General features: G+C 39.5%; 1 protein-coding gene across 4 annotated transcripts in view; it reads right to left on the minus strand.

Annotated features, from left to right (window-relative positions):
* Nucleotides 1-16,613, minus strand: part of UNC5D (unc-5 netrin receptor D) — a 583,419-nt gene that overhangs the window by 86,254 nt on the left and 480,552 nt on the right. For 3 of the 4 annotated variants that reach the window (XM_017862255.1, XM_017862279.1, XM_017862265.1), the window contains one exon: nt 6,241-6,273. The exons of the other annotated variant lie outside the window; for it this stretch is intronic. In XM_017862255.1, coding sequence (XP_017717744.1) covers nt 6,241-6,273 — 33 coding nt within the window. The remainder of the gene's footprint in view (nt 1-6,240; nt 6,274-16,613) is intronic. 4 annotated transcript variants of the gene reach the window in all.

Here is a 16,613-nt window from a genome sequence, read left to right on the forward strand (position 1 = left end):
TTATTTGTATATGACAATTGTACAATAAATGTCCTCTACATGAATGAATAAAATTGACTATATTGAAGCAAAATCTTGATTTTCTCTTTCTTTTTGAAATGGAGTCTCACTCTATCATCCAGGCTGGAGTGCAGTGGTGCAATCTTGACTCACTGTAACCTCTGCCTCCCGGGTTCAAGCCATTCTTCTGCCTCAGCCTCCTGAGTAGCTGGGACGGCAGGCACCTGCCACCACACCCGGCTAATTTTTGTACTTATAGTAGAGATGGGGTTTCACCATATTGGCCAGGTTGGTCTCAAACTCCTGACCTCGTGATCCACCCACCCGGGCCTCCCAAAGTGCTAGTATTACAGGCATGGCCAATTTTCCTTTACTTTAACACTAAAAGGTCCAGTGAGAAGTTAGCAGGAAAAATGAAAACCACAGCACAACAAATATTTATTGAATATCTACATGCTAGACTCTGTGGTAAATTCAACAGGTGTAATGATGAATAAAACTCTATACTGTATGTCAGATGGCAGGGACTATGTCTATCAGATGGGGAATCCAGACCAGAACAAAGGCAATGAAAATATAGAACAAAAATAGGGGACATTTTGATACTGAGGCAACTTATAAGAGCAACTAACTCAAACTTAGGGTGGCAAGGTGAAGGCCTTGCAGACATGAAATCTAAGCTGAAAACCAAAGGAAGAATAAGTTAAGCAGGTTAAGTGTTAGTTAGGTTGAGGGAAAGAGACTTAGTCAGAAGTAACAGAACACATAAGGGAAACTATAGGCCAAGACGGGCACCAGGCATTCAAACTGACCGGCTTTGTTTTGCTGAGGAATACAGCAGTGGTGAGAGGATAGGAAGGAAAATACCTAACGGTGATGAAGAAAAGAAGCTGGGGCTCAGCGCGGTGGCTCATGCCTGTAATCCCAGTACTTTGGGAGGTCGAGGCAGGCGGATCACCTGAGGTCAGGAGTTTGAGACGACGGGCCTGGCCAACGTGGTGAAACTCTATCTTTACTAAAAATACAAAAATTAGCCAGGCATGGTGGCAGGCACCTGTAATCTCAGCTACTTGGGAGGTTAAGGCAGGAGAATCGCTTGAACCCAGGAGGCAGAGGTTGCGGTGAGCCAAGATCGCACCACTGTACTTCAGCCCGGGTGACAGGGCAAGACTTGGTCTCAAAAAAAAAAAAAAAAATAGAAAGCTGAGACCAGATCATATATATGTTAAGTGCTCTAGACTTCCTCTTAAGAATAACACTGAGCTACTGAAGAGTCTTAAACAGGAGTGTAATGTGATCAGGATTTGTTTTAGATAGATCAGATAAACTGATGCAGGACAAGACTGGCTACAAAGAGGCAACTCTAGAAATCCTGGTATGGGAATGAAGATGGCATGAATTTTTAGACTTTTCTTCTGGACACTATTTTCCTTTCATTTGGTTTTTCTCTTACTCTTTGGGCTGTTACTTTTCTTTCCTCCTTGTAGTGACTCCTGACCTCCTCTGCATCTAAATGTTAATGTGCGTCAGGGTTCCATCCTCAGGTCTTTTCTCTTCTCTCTTCAACCATTATCTAGTGATCTCATCCAACCTAAGGGCTTTAAATATCATCCAGACACTGACAAGCCCCAAATTTATGGTACCAGCCCACACAATTCTCTGACGTCTAGACTCTCTGGCCAACGTCAACTGTCTACTGAACCTCTCCATTTAGATATTTAATAGGTATCTCAAACTTAGCATTTACAACACTGAACTCCTGATTCTCCCTCTAGTTTTGCTATGCCAAGTTTTCCTCATACCAGTAATGGCCAACTCCATTCTTCCAGTTGCATAGCCAAAATTTTGGAATTATCCATAATGTTTTTCTTTCTCTTGTACTCTACACCCAAAACATCAGAAAATCCTTTTTACTCTGCTGTCAAAAGACATCCAGAATGTGACCCGTTTTTACAATTCCTCTTGCTACATAGCTGGCTCAAGCCACAATCATCTTAAAGCTAGGTTAAGAGCCTAGGTATTGTAACAGATTATTGTTACAATAGGTCATTGTGACAGATCTCCTTGCTTCTGCCCTGGTTCCCTATAGGTTTACACCAACATAGCAGTTAAGAGTTTATCCTTGAATATATTAGGTCATGTCACTCTGAATAAAAACCCTGAATGGTTTCCCAACTTCCTCAGAGTGAAAGTCAAAGTCCTTACAGTAGCCTATAACACACTCAAACTATAACAAAACAAAGTTTTCTTCCCTCATCTCGCTTCTCTGACCTTAGCTATTACTGTTCTCCACTTCTCATTCTGTTGCCGACATCCTGGTCTCCTTGCTGGCCCTTAGAGACTCCAAACAAACTCCCACCTCATGGCATTTGTGTCCTGCTGTTTCCTTTGCCTTGATTGCTCCTACCCCATCTACCCAGGGTGTTTGTTTCCTTGTTTTTCTCCCCTCAGGTCTATTCTCAAACATTTTTTATTTTATTTTGTTTTGTTTTATTTTTGAGACAGAGTCTTGCTCTGTCGCCCAAGCTGGAGTGCAGTGGCACAATCTCAGCTCACTGCAACCTCCACCTCCCGGGTTCAAGTGATTCTCTTGCCTCAGCCTCCCGAGTAGTTGGGATTACAGGTGCACACCATCACACCTGGCTAAATTTTGTATTTTGAGTAGAGATGAGGTTTCATCACGTTGACCAGGCTGGTCTCCAACTCCTCACCTCAAGTGACCTACCTGTCGAAGCCTCCCAAAATGCTGGGATTACAGGAGTGAATCACCATGTCCGGCTACATAACTTGATTATAGAAACCCCTGAACACTTTACATCAAAAAGCATCACTCACTCTAACCCTGTCAATGCCCCCGACCCTGCTCTGCTTCTCTTCATAACACTTACCACCACTCAGCACTATGCGTTTTCTGGTTTGTTTATTCCTGTCTTTCCTCACTAACATGTGAGCTTGATAGAAGGAGAAACTGTATGTGTTCTGCTCAGTGTTGATTCTCCAACACCCAGAACACCTCCTAGCACAAGGTCAGTGCTCAGTAAGTTGCTGAAGGAAGGAAGGGATGGGTTTGAGCAGAGTGAAGATAGAGATCAGCAGATGAACTTGAGATCTAGTAGGTGGCAGAATAGTCAGATTGTGATGAATTGTTGGGTATTGAGCAGGAAAAGGGAGATGAAGGAAATAAGAGGACTCTAGGAGGCTCTTCAAGTTTCTGCCCTACATACAGAGTTGATGGTATACTGTTCACTGAAATAGAGAAGATGGGAAAAGGATTTGATTAAGGACGGGGACAGAAAAGGATAATTTCAACTTTGAGGAAGTTGAGATTAAGGTTATTAGGACATATTCAACTGAAGATATCCTGGAGGCAGCTGGCTCTAGAACTATTAACTGAGTTTGTGCTGAGCACTCATCTCTGTTAGGTACAAAACTGCATGGAAAGGAGATGAAGAGAGACTGCATAGTATAGAGTTATCTTCCAGGGAAAAGCTAAATCCTTTTCACTCCTTCAGGTGAACTTACCAAACCAGCTGCTACTCAGAAGCTCACAGCCTTTCAGAAAAAGGCATTCTCTAAGACTCCAAAGAGTCTTATTGTCTCAATGCAACCATTTTCAGTTTGACTCTGGGGTGCATGTTTGCCATTCAGAACCTACCATATTTTACTGCACCTCCTGACATTGTTACACAACATTTATTGAAAGCACATTTGATGGTAATGAAGTTTCTATTAACTATGATTAAATCTCATAAAGCACCTGAAGATAATTTAAGATGTGCAGAAGCAGAAAATGAAACATTCAGTTTAGTACATTAGGAAACGTAATTGATTAAATTATCTCATTTACAATAAGTGCTTTCATGAGCTATGCAGTGCACATATTTTCCCCAGTTTGTCATTATGATTTGCCAACAGATATCTTAAGACTCCACTTTCTTTTTACACCTCCCTGCAACTCTGAGCTTGTGCCTCTGCCCGTCTGCTCATGGAGCACTCTGTGCAGAGCTCTGAGTGATGTTTCCTATCTGCCAGGCCTTATGGAAGATCATGTGTATGGCTATATATAGGCACAGGTTGTTTCTCAATTAGCTTCATAATTGACTTTGATTTTGCATCAGTGATGATTCATGTAGTCTCACACTAAGCCTCTCTCTCACTGAACAACTGCAGCCTGAATTTCTATAATGTACTCCTAACCATGCAGCTTACAGAGCCCTGATCAGATTCCTCTGGGAGCCTTTTGCAATCACATTGATTCTCTAAGGTCTTATTTTTAGAGAAATCACAAATTAAAACAGTTTAAGCGATTCCATTGCAGTATCCAGCAATTAAGCATGGTGCTCAAGAGCGAGAACCCCAAGCAAAAACTAATTCTGAAGTCCCTAAGGACTGGAAATAGCTTCTGTGGGGTTTATGGCTGGAAGTACAGATGTAACCAAATTAGAATGGCACAGTACTCACAAACTAAGCGTGAAATTAATTTTAAAAACACATACATGCATTTCTAAGTAACTCTCACATTGGCCACCCCATGGATACCTATGATCTTTTTTGTACTATACAACAGAAACGGTGAACAGCATGCATCATGTGGCCAGGAGGAAGGTAACAGTCCATTTACTCCACCTGTCATCCTGAGGGTCCTGACACAAGCACAGGCCAAATATTCAGTGGTCTGTTTCTTTCTCTTTTCCTCAATTCCCATACACATGAACACACATATGCACAGCCAGGTGCCCCCAAACTCAGTCTTCCCATAAATTCAAAATCAAACATGCATGATGTCAGAGGACCAATACTTAAGTAGTAATGATTTTTTTTTAATGGGCAGCAGACAGCAGGGAAATAAGTGTAAATGTTTATTTTTACTGTTTTCCCAAATTCTCAGACTTTGCAAGTAATGATATCTTTGTATTTCCAGTCTTCCTGAAGCAACATAAGGAAATAGGAAAAGAATGGCTTTACTGGATTTTTTCCCTCATGTCTTGTGACCCCTGTCCCAAGGTACCTATTTCTGTCTATCCTCACAGGGTCTTAATTCTCTCAAAGAAGTTAGCTCATAATAGCTATTAACTCTTCGAAGCTCTTTGAATTTTAATACCCTGGGATTTAAAAGATCAAGAGTCATTCAGTTGATACTAGAATGAGAGATGCTAGACAGGGACATCTTTCACAAGCTTTACAAACCAAACCAGCCAGGCAGTTGTCTAATCTCCTATTAATGACAGCTGTATTAATGTTGCCCCAGTATCTTGAAGTTTCCCTAGTGTCCTTTACATATTTCTGATGTATGAGAATGACTTGGGGAACATATTAACACATAGATTCTCAGGAGCTCCTCAACCGGGAATTCAAATTTATTTGTTCTGTTCTGAGGTGGTGCATATTTAATTTAACAAGCTCCGGCCACACTCTGAGATTCTGATGCATGTGGATTCTGATCTACCTTTTGAGAAACATTTTTCTAAGACCATGGTTCTCAGCCCCACCTGCACCTTGGAGTCACTTGAGGAGTTTTGAAAAATAGAGATTCCTGGGTCCTGAAAACTCTCTACCTTAAATTCTGATAGCCTTGATACAGCCTGGAAACTGGGAATTTTAAAAGGTGTCCAGGTGATACTAAAGAGCATAAGGTCAAATGCCATACTGCTAGCCATTCCAGCCATCTCCTCTCTCCAACTCTACAGGAAGCATAAAGTGAAGACAATGCAAAGGCCTCTCCCATAAGCAAGCCTGGGTACAAGGAGCCTAAGCCAGTACCAACACCCCAGTCCTCAGATCATAATTATTTCACCATGGAGTTCTGGGTCCTAATCTGCCCAGCTGCCTTGGATTCCACAGGAGGTAAGATGCTAGGTGGAGAGACTTGTATGTAGTCAGGCTTTTGCCTGCTCTCTCAAGGCTGCTCTCAAGAAAGCATGTACTGACAAATATTTATTAATTTTAATGTGATAAATCTCTTCAGAAATAAGAATCCTAGATGACATTTGCAGAGAAATGGACTTATAGGCAGAAAGAATCAAGAGGAGAGATTTACTTTTACTGGGGGGGAGGAGAGGGGTGTGCATATTTCTTTTGGATTTAAACCGCTGATACGTGACTCTGAACTCAATGAGGAGAGGCCTTGAAAGCCCTGGATCTTTCATAGGAACTTCAATTCTGCTGAGCTCCTAAACAAATACAACAGCAAGGCAGCAAATGTGAAAATAAATTATATTCACAAGAGGAAAAATAACTTACTTTGGGGTTTTATTTCATGAAGAGGTTTTTTATCTAAAAGAAAGAAAGAGAAAAAGAAAGTTGCATTTAATAAATTTACATGGAGCAGATATATTTCCTGTATCACTTTATATCTACCTCTATAAATAAAACATTTTCTCCATTTTTACGGACAACAGGAATGGCATTGTCCGTAGTTTTCTTTTCCATTCTATTTTTTAAAATTTTTTCTCTTTTGAAATATAAAAAATAATTGTAGAATGATTATCATTTCATCATTTCAAAATTTATTTTGTTGTGGGTTTACTAGCATTTCTCTCTGTTGAGTTTACTAGATTCTTATCAGGATGAGAAGAGCAGTGAGCTTTCAGCCTGTCGCTCTATTATATACAGCCAGAAGCCTGCTCAGGTAAAGGATGCGGTTTCACTGTAGATGACAGAAAAATGAACCAGCGAATAAATATTTAAAGGGATCCTGCCCTGGTATGCAGTGATCACAGCCTGGATAAAAAGTCCCCAACTCTGCCTGTTTATCCACTCTTATCAGGTATGGGTGTGGCATGGTGAACATGTTAGTTTTGTTTTTACAAAACTACTCTTTTTTTTGTTTCGCATCTCCACTATCTGCTAAAATCTGTTCCATCTCTCTTGATGGAAAAGTTGCCATTTTATAATCACAGTATTTAGCAGTGCACCCATCAGATAAGGTGGATTAAGAGAAAGGCATTCAGCATGGCCACAGGAGTCAGAACTCAGCTGAGGAATTTTCTCAATGCCCCCAGTGTCCCCCATCCATTGTCTCCTGTCCTGAGACTGGGCCTCTGTGGCTTATTTTGTGTCATACCACAGTCCCTCTTCTCCCCATTCCGCCTGCCCTGGTCCATCTCAGGCTCACGCAACTCCTCCACAATGCAGGAACCCAAGGTGACTACCCTTCAGAGTCTATGCCAAGATTCTAGAAGATCTGCATGGTGCTTCCTCCTTCTCATTAGTCCTTTCTTAGGGTTTAGATGAGGCATTGTCTGACTACAGGGATCCAGGCTGTTGCTAATCGTTCACAGAATCACACAATGGTAGGGGAACCCTACGCAGTCCCCTTCTCTGTTTGCCCGAAGGCGAGCCACATGGGGTGAAACTGTCATTTTGGATTATGTTTTTAACTGAAGCAAATCTGGTACAGTACACATTTCAGAACTTAAATATTATCTGACTGACTGTACCATCACCCTTCCCAGGCAGATCAACACAGCTCTATTCTGAGTTCTCCATAGAGTCTGTCTCACCCTAACACGCTCCTGCATTTAACATGGTTTCTACGGAATGCTCTTGCATCACGTGAATGCAGTGTGCTATAAATGCAGCTCTAGTGTGTTTTGCCATCTGATTTGTTGTGTAAGTAACTTTCACAAGGTGTGTGTAAATCACACTCTTGCAAATGGGCCACTCTTTTTTAAAATAGAAAGGCAAAGTGAGATGGTAAAGAGTAATTTCTGGCAAATCTTTCTTTAAAAAGAAAAATCCTTATAAAAGATAATAATTTGTTGATGTTGATAAGATCATAGTCAGATTTTTTTTTACATAGTCAGGTTTCTTAAAACAGAGAACAATTGCATTTCCCTTACTGAACAGATGTGACGGTACTAATTTTCCTGAGAGCAGGTGGTCCCTACCGAAGTCCAGATGCTAATGCATTCAAGAATCAGAATAAAATGACTTTGGTAGTTTTAAGCTAACCTCAGTTTTTGCTTATTGCATGGTATCTGAAAGCATTTGGCATGGGGCACAGCGAGGCTGGCAGGCCAAGGCTGAGATGTCTGAAAGTGATACATTGCTACAACTACACAAGGAGACATGTAGAACATCTGTTTAGAACTCTGACTGAGCTTAACAGTATTTTCTTCCTTCTAAACCACAGGAACGAAGATTACACTGGGTGGCAAAATGAAACTCCATTAAAAATACGTGAGATATATAACTGTGCTCCAGAAAAATAAATCTAATACAGCCAGGCTATGAAAAAATGGGAGTAGTAGAGTTCTATCAGGTATAGCTCTGAAAGAATGAATGAACGAATGTGGCTGAAAAACCCAGGCCCGTGGACTTGAGACAGAGAAATCAGGCAATAAGAGCACGCAGGGCATGAGTGCGGCACTTCCCCCTCTCACCTAGCTCTACAGCCACTTTTATTGGCATTGTGGCTTTAGTAGACCAGGATCAGAACTGGATTTAAACCTTCAGTTGTCTGCATTCTGTGTGACCTCAGTATTCTCACAGTAAAATGGGAATAAAAATTTCCATTAAAGGTTGCCACTGATGATTCAGCATGATAAGTGGCATAGAGCTAGCACGTTTGGTATCAATAAATGTAACAATCGACAGCTAATGACACAATTTCAACTTGTTATGATTATCATGATCATCGTCAGTAAAAAAAAAAAAAAAAAAAAAAAAAAAAAAATGCCTATTTGTGCTGCTGCTAAGGGAGAAGTCACAACTCCAAATCAGAAATTCTAGTGGATTTTGGGGATTCCTGAATGCACATTAAAACTTGTATCTAATTCTGGCCTCTGCTGTTATGAGACCAATGCAAATCAAAACTTCAGTTTCCTGATATGTTAAAAATTAGGGCAGGGGCCAGAATGCAGGCTCCCTTGCCTTCACCCACTGTAAATCTGCAGACCAGCAACCAAAGACATTATACAGAGTAAAAATTATTCAAATGGCCGCTTCTCTACAGTGGGACTTGTTATGCTAGGGTCCAGCATGTCTTGTGCATCAGTGTGTATCCTCCTATGGAAATGACTGGAAATCTGTGGTGCCCAAGAGGGTTTTAGTCCCCTGGCATCAGCATCAAAATTGGATTCTGCTATGTTTTGTGAAATAACGGTACCTTGACAGGAATCTGCTAACATAGAGCATTTTCCCAAAAAGAAATACCTGTTTGAGATTGTTCTACAATGAGCACAAGAGAGGGCTACCCACTGACTTCACTAACTTTGCAAGAAGTACCCACTCTATGATCTTTTATTCTGTTTGCATAATTATTTTCTCACAAGGCTCAGGGCCATGGAACAACTTGGCCTTGATCAACTACATTCTCTGCTTTAATTTTACCTCTCTCCAAAGGCCAAGTTCAAATGACCCTTAGTAAATTAATCCATTAGAGCCATGGTTCTTAGTGGTAGTGTTGGCTTAGTGGTGTTGGCTGCATATTAGAATCACCTAGGGAGCTTCTTAAACAAATACTCATACCTGGGCCCCACTCCAAGAGATCTTGATTATTTGAGGTTTGGGTTTTTGTGATCACGATCACTTTCGGGCAACACATCTGGGATCTGTGTGGTCAATTTTAGTTAGTCTCTGCCTCCCTAAGAGGTCTTGAGGTAGCTATGGTAAATAAATGGTCCCAGAAGGGTCTCTCCTATATCTTGCAGGTGAGAGATGTTGCAATTTTGAGCCAATGGAAGCTGAGCTGTAGTTCAGGAGAAAATCATAGCAGTTTTCCCAGGGTCTAACATATACTGATTGGTACCTTCTGAATAAATTGGAAATTGATGATAAATTATTATAACTCAGTCTTATAATCTTTTTGTGTATTTATAAGTTAAAAATGCAAACATTTTAAGTGTTTTAAATTGTCACATTTTATTTCACTTTTTTCATTTATTTCATTTTTATACTTATACAGTTACTTAGTTGTGCATCCAAAATAATGTATATATAAATAATATATATATATGTGTGTGTGTATATATAGAGATAGATAATCACAAAGGGAAGAAAGCATAATTCCAGCACCAAAGGATAACCACTGTTAAGTTATATATACAAGCCTAGGTCTTTATCCCCTATGATTTTATAGATATGAAACTATATAAAATTGCCAGGGATTTATCATTTTTACCTATACAAATGCAGAATTGTCTTTTATGTATTGTTCTGCAATCTGCTTTTGCCACTTAGTACTGTAAGGCAGCTATTGCTTTGTGTCTGCCTGTGTGTGTATGAGGGGGGAGGTACATATCTATATGATGGAGAAAGAGAACAATCTACCTTTTATTTTTGGTGATGATTCATTTCTTTTTCTCCTTTAATTTCTTGCTTCCTTTTTTATATTCCATGCTCCTGAACCATTTCCATGGTATCCATTGTTCTTAGCAGCTATTTATAACATCATCCCTACACATCCAGCCTCTACTAGAGAACAAATGTGGTCAGCTGCATGCAGCCCACCTCTCTGGGACTACAGACAGCAGGCCCTGGGGGGAGATGGCACATGTGGACAGAAGGGTTCATCTCCAACCATAGAGTGAGGGCTGCAGACAGAGGGCTGCTCCTCAAAAGCTGTAGCTGGTGATTACTTGAAATCTGCTCCCAATGGTTTTGAATACTGCATAGATATGTTCGATACCAGGGCATATGTCATTTTTAAGATTCAGTTAGTAGGGTTGCTTAAATGTAGACTAAACACCCAATGGGGCAGCAACTCCCTTCCCAGCAGCAATTCAAATACATCATTAGAGTCAATGTTTACCATTCTTTCATTTCACTAGATTAGTCGTATCCTGTATTTTTACCTCCAAAGACCACTTTAATTATTTTGTTTGTCATAAATCATATGCTTTGAAACCTTTTCCACCCCCAAACAGGTATGTGTTAACTGTTTTGTATTTGAATTTACCCTTCGCATTCTTTGTAATCTTAAATGCTTTAGGAGTTGATTCTGAAGTCTGTGGAATAGTCTGCCTTCTCTCTCTATTCTCTGGCTTATTTCCTTATTTGTTGCAATAATTCTCAGCATTAGCGTGAAATAATCTGCCATGACTCCACATTGCCTCGGAGTCATGGTCAACTGCTCTGCCTACCTTTGTGGTCTTGCATTACTGGTCCCACTGTGCCAGATACGAATTGGTTTCTGGAGCACCTCAGTACAAATCCATGTACTAGTCTGATATATCTATTAACTCTCTCCAAGGTCAACTCAAAGCTTTAGTCCAGGCTGTTGCCTCACCTTGGGAAGACCTTCCCTCTTCAAGGCTCTCACAGAAAAGTTTCCTGACTCCATGGCACAGATGGATTTCTGATTATTTCCTGAAATCTCTGGTGATTACTCCATTTGCAGGGATTGCTTCCTTCTCTCGACAATTTGTCTAACTTATAGTCACTAAAACACAATGCATTCTTTTCCAAAAAGTAATAACATCACAAATGTTCATTTGATATATTTTATACTTTAAAAATCACTGTCAGTTATGGGTCTCTAATATGTAAATCATATTTAAATGCTTATATGTATGACACTGCAACCACAGAGTCACAGCAAGAAAAAGATGGGGGGAATGAAATTAAGAGCTATTTGCTTGATTATTTGCTGACTGGTGGAAAAGAGATTGAGGTTATTGATTATCAGTGTATTGCATGTATTCACGCTTTCCCTCTTCCCCCCCATAACGAGAAATAATTAAGAGCTGGTGTTATGCCCTCTGAATGCTATCCAAGGCTGCAGGAAATCCCAGGGCCTGGCAGATAGGCCTTGTATTAGCAGTGAAGGATAATTAGACAAACATGAGGTCTGCTTTGCATTGGCAACAACACTATGCTGGAATATGTCAGGGAGACAATGACAAGTGGGGATTCTGTTCTCCTCTGAGGTTGTAGAACATGCAAGAAAACAACCTCCAGCTCTTGTATACATCCTAAAACTATTTCAGTGATTAAAAATGCAGAAACAGTAAAAGAGATTAAAATATAACCCATCTCTAGATTTGACTCTTTTAGTTTCCTTATTGCATTTTTCTTTTCAGTTCATTTTTAAAGATCTTGGTCAGCAGTGACCCTTCAGAGACCATATTTATCCCACTTAGTACTGGGTTAGTTCAGTTCTTGCTTTCTCACTCCAACTCTACTCCCCCCAGCTTCCCAGGCTGTATAGACATCACAAGATCTATTACCCCTTTTAAAATGCAATCTGAGCATCCTCATGGAGGACAAGCACAGAGAATAGGAAGTTTTTAGAGATTCCTCCTGGAGTTTTCCAATTGGTGATGTCGGTGAGAGAAATCACTGGTTTCCCCAGAGAAATCTGAGAATTAGTGGAATTCCACGGCTGAATGGCAAAAACACCCACCTAAATAACAACTTCTATGAGTTGAGATGCACATTAGTAAATGAGAAACAGTTCTATTGAGATCTTCTAACTATGCATTGTTCAAGATCCCATCATGTTAATTAGATGAAGTCAGAAGGGTACCTAAACAGATGGCTCAAGGATGTCACTTCTGATGACAATGGCCTTCCTGAATTGCCCTTAGTCAAAGCACATAATTAGTGTGCATTCAGGATATGCAGTCTTCCCCCTTTTTTCTTTCAAACTGGGGGGCCTGGACAAATAAGTATCCTTAATGACCGTGCTTACAGGTGGCATTTACATATTTTTGAGCTCAATCGTTGAAACATCTAGATTGATAACAACTTCATTGTAATGTCTATCCATTCCTACTGATTCCATGTGTATTAGTTTTTGTGATGAATATGCAGAGTAAAATATGCTCTTGGGCCACTGCAAACACTTTTTTTTTTTTTTTTTTTTTTTGAGACGGAGTCTTGCTCTGCCGCCCAGGCTGGAGTGCAGTGGCCGGATCTCAGCTCACTGCAAGCTCCGCCTCCCGGGTTCACGCCATTCTCCTGCCTCAGCCTCCCGAGTAGCTGGGACCACAGGCGCCTGCCTTGTCGCCCGGCTGGTTTTTTGTATTTTTTAGTAGAGACGGGGTTTCACCGTATTAGCCAGGATGGTCTCGATCTCCTGACCTCGTGATCCGCCCGTCTCGGCCTCCCAAAGTGCTGGGATTACAGGCTTGAGCCACCGCGCCCGGCCGGGCCACTGCAAACACTTTTAAGCCCATATCTATAAGACTTTCTTATCAGTAATTAGCCTTTGTGATAAAATGCAATGTCTCCAACTCTGCTCCAAGGGAAGATGCATAATAAAGTCCTTTTTCTAACCTATGAATTCTTTTGCTTTGATTCCCTACCTTCCAATCACAATAGAAATATATACTATATATATTCAAAATGGAACAAAAAGTCCAGATTCTATAATTCAAGCTTAAGATAATCATGGATTGGTTAATGTCATGATAATCACTGACTTTGAGGCAAGAGTGATATTCAAATATTTAAAATCATTTAAAATATCTTATCAAAATGAAATTAATATATTGAAGAGATATCCACTTTCCCATGTTTATTGTCACGTGATTTACAATAGTAAAGATATGAAAACAACCTAAATTCCTGTTGACAAATGAATGCATAAAGAAAATGTAGTATATACAAACAATGAAGTATTATTCACCCTTAAAAGAGAAGGACATCCTGCTACTTTCAATAACATAGATGAACCTGGAGAATATACTAAGTAAAGCAAGCCAGATGCAGAAAGATAAATCTGTTTGATCTCACTTATATGAGAAATGTAAAAATACCAAATTCATAGAGACAGAGTAGAATGGTGGTTGCCGAGGGCATGGGCTGGGATGGAGGACATGGAGAGATAATGGTCAAGGGGTATAAAGTTTAATTAGGCAAGATAAAGAAGTCCTAGAAATCTAATGTGAAATAATGTGACTACTGTTAACAATATTGTACTGTATACTTGAAATCTGCTAAAAGGGCAAGGCTTAAATGTTCTCACCACACATGCACTGAAAAAAAAAAAAAAAGGAGCTATGTGAGGTGATGGATATGCTAATTAGCTTGATGTGGCAACTATTGCACAAGTGCACATATATCAAATCATCAAGCTGTGCAACTTAAATATATACAATTTTTAACTGTCAGGTATACCTCAACAAAGTTGTAAAAAAGGAATCCTATTTGTAAGTGCCAGCCTTGCCATAGGGTCACAGTGGCTTCCTGCTGTGTTAAGGGTTGTTCCTTAAATTGCTCAGGAGGGAGGTAGGGAGGTTTGGGGAGGGACGATGGTGGGGGTTGAGATTTGGGAGGTGTTTGTTATGACGACTAAGAAAATACTTCACTGATATGAGGCTATCAGTCCTAACTCATTAGAAAATGCTTAAAGGGAAATTGTAAATTGAGGACCCTTGACTTACAAATTGTTTTTCAGCTTCATTAGTTCTCATGCTAGTCCAAACATTTATCTAACATTACAGACCAAATTACCTGTACATAGGGTCTACATCGGTCTTGTTTACCTATTTCCAGTACCTAGAACAGTAAATAGAATATAGTAGGTACTCAGTAAATATCTGTCAAATGAATCGGTGCTGCTAAGTCTTATACAGTGTACATAATTTCAATCACAAATATTACAAAGTCAAGGTTCATCAATTTCCTATGTTCTACATGAATTCATAGGATGTTGTGGCTTCTTGATGAGGAGTTTGGAGTACAATGCTAAAGAGGTTGAATTTGATAAGTCAGTCCCTAAGTGAAGCCAGCAACTTGTTTTGTTGGGTTAGGGCAATTTGTTTTTGTTTCATATCTAAAAGATGCCCAAGTCACTTTATGTAACCATCACTCAAATGGCTGATTTTAGGTGTGAATGAGAATAAACTTCTCTTCAAAACTCATTAAAAAACACATAATCTGAAGTCACTGACATGTCAGTGGTGTTATTTTCATACTATATAATGTATTATATATATATGTGTATATATGTTTAATATGTGTGTGCATATATATCTGGAAGCTGGTAAATATATAGCTGCAATGTATGTTCATATTTTACATGTATATATATGTATATCTATTTTAATGTGCTTATGTTGTGTGTGTATGTGTGTGTATATATATGTATAGGTGTGTGTATCTATCTCATTTTTAAGCTAAAATGAAACTTAGTGATCTTCTTGCTCAATTTCCTCATTTTACAGTTACAGGCGCAAGATTGTGAGGTTTGCCCAAGGTAACGCACTAGCTAATGAAAGATCTGAACTGGGACCTAGGACTCCTGACTCTTTGTTTAGAGCTCTTTTTACTACCCTATGATATGTTTCTAAATGATCATGGCAATTTTCCATTCCACCGAACACTAACACTGTCCTGTACTAAACACACATAAGAAGGCCAGGTCTTTTCTTATTCACAGTACTGACACTCTGGCGAATGAGGAAGGACAGCGTTCATGGAATTAATGATAACGTCTATTGATGATGTTAGTATCATCTTTATTTTATTTATCACCTTTCGTAATGATTTTGAAGAGATGTGTATTTAATTTGTAATTTAAAGAGAATAGGTAGAATCAAAACAAAGAGGTTTCCTTTATCTCTATTAATTTGCTTTGTTCAGCACACCCCAGAGGCCACTGAGTTTTTCACAATAGTAGATCACTCAGTTTTAAATCACTGCCCTGATTGGGTTCTTGCCACTTCTTTTATAGCCAAACCACGCTATGATCTCAGACATTAAATCTTTCTCTAGTCCAGACTAATATTTCTTACCCAGGGTTTTGTGCTATTGAATCCTGATTAATTACACTGCAAATGTAAAATTTGTAATTTACAGAACTAATAAAATAAGGATAGTTTTGTTTATATGACAGAAAGCCTAAACTTTGGAAACATCCTGACTAGAAGAGACCTTGGATATCCATCATTACTGACAGCAAAAAATATTTTAAATATTGAAAATAAATATGGCAAGATTGGTAATTTTGGAATCTGGGAATGTGGAATAAGAGAAGTACCAGGCATGCATCATTGTTCTAGAACTGGTTCACAACAGAACGGTAATCCTGGAATCTATAAATTGCTATACAGTCTAGTACAGTCTAGTAATGCATACGTTGTCGGATTTTGTTTCTCCCCGCTCTACTGAGAAAGAATTTTTGAATTTGTGTTGACAAATTAGGATTTGCTTTATAAAAAATATTTTCTACCACCTGTAATCCCAGCACTTTGGGAAGCCAAGGTGGGTGGATCACGTGAGGTCGGGAGTTTGAGACAAGCTTGGCCAACACGGCGAAACCCCATCTCTACTAAAAATACAAACATTAGCCGGGCACGGTGGCACATGCCTGTAATCCCAGCTACTAGGGAGACTGAGACAGGATAATCGCTTGAACCCGGGAGGCAGAGGTTGCAGTGAGCCGAAATTGTGTCACTGCATTCCAATCTGGGCGACAGAGTAAGACTCCATCTCAAATAAATAAATAAATAAATAAATAAGTAAGTAAGTAAGTAAGTAAGTAAGTAATATAAAAAATATTTTCTGCCCAGCTTGTCAGAATACATGTATTTCTTATGAATGAAAGACGCTTGTATATCCTACTCACTATGGTGAGGACTGATTTTCTCACCTGTGGTTCAAGTGTTCTTCCTTCCCTCTCCTGAGCCTTTCTCTTGAGGGTTTATTTTATTTTATTTTATTTT

Source organism: Rhinopithecus bieti, unplaced genomic scaffold (genome assembly GCF_001698545.2).
Source record: "Rhinopithecus bieti isolate Rb0 unplaced genomic scaffold, ASM169854v2 scaffold_2524, whole genome shotgun sequence".
NCBI lineage: Eukaryota > Metazoa > Chordata > Mammalia > Primates > Cercopithecidae > Rhinopithecus > Rhinopithecus bieti.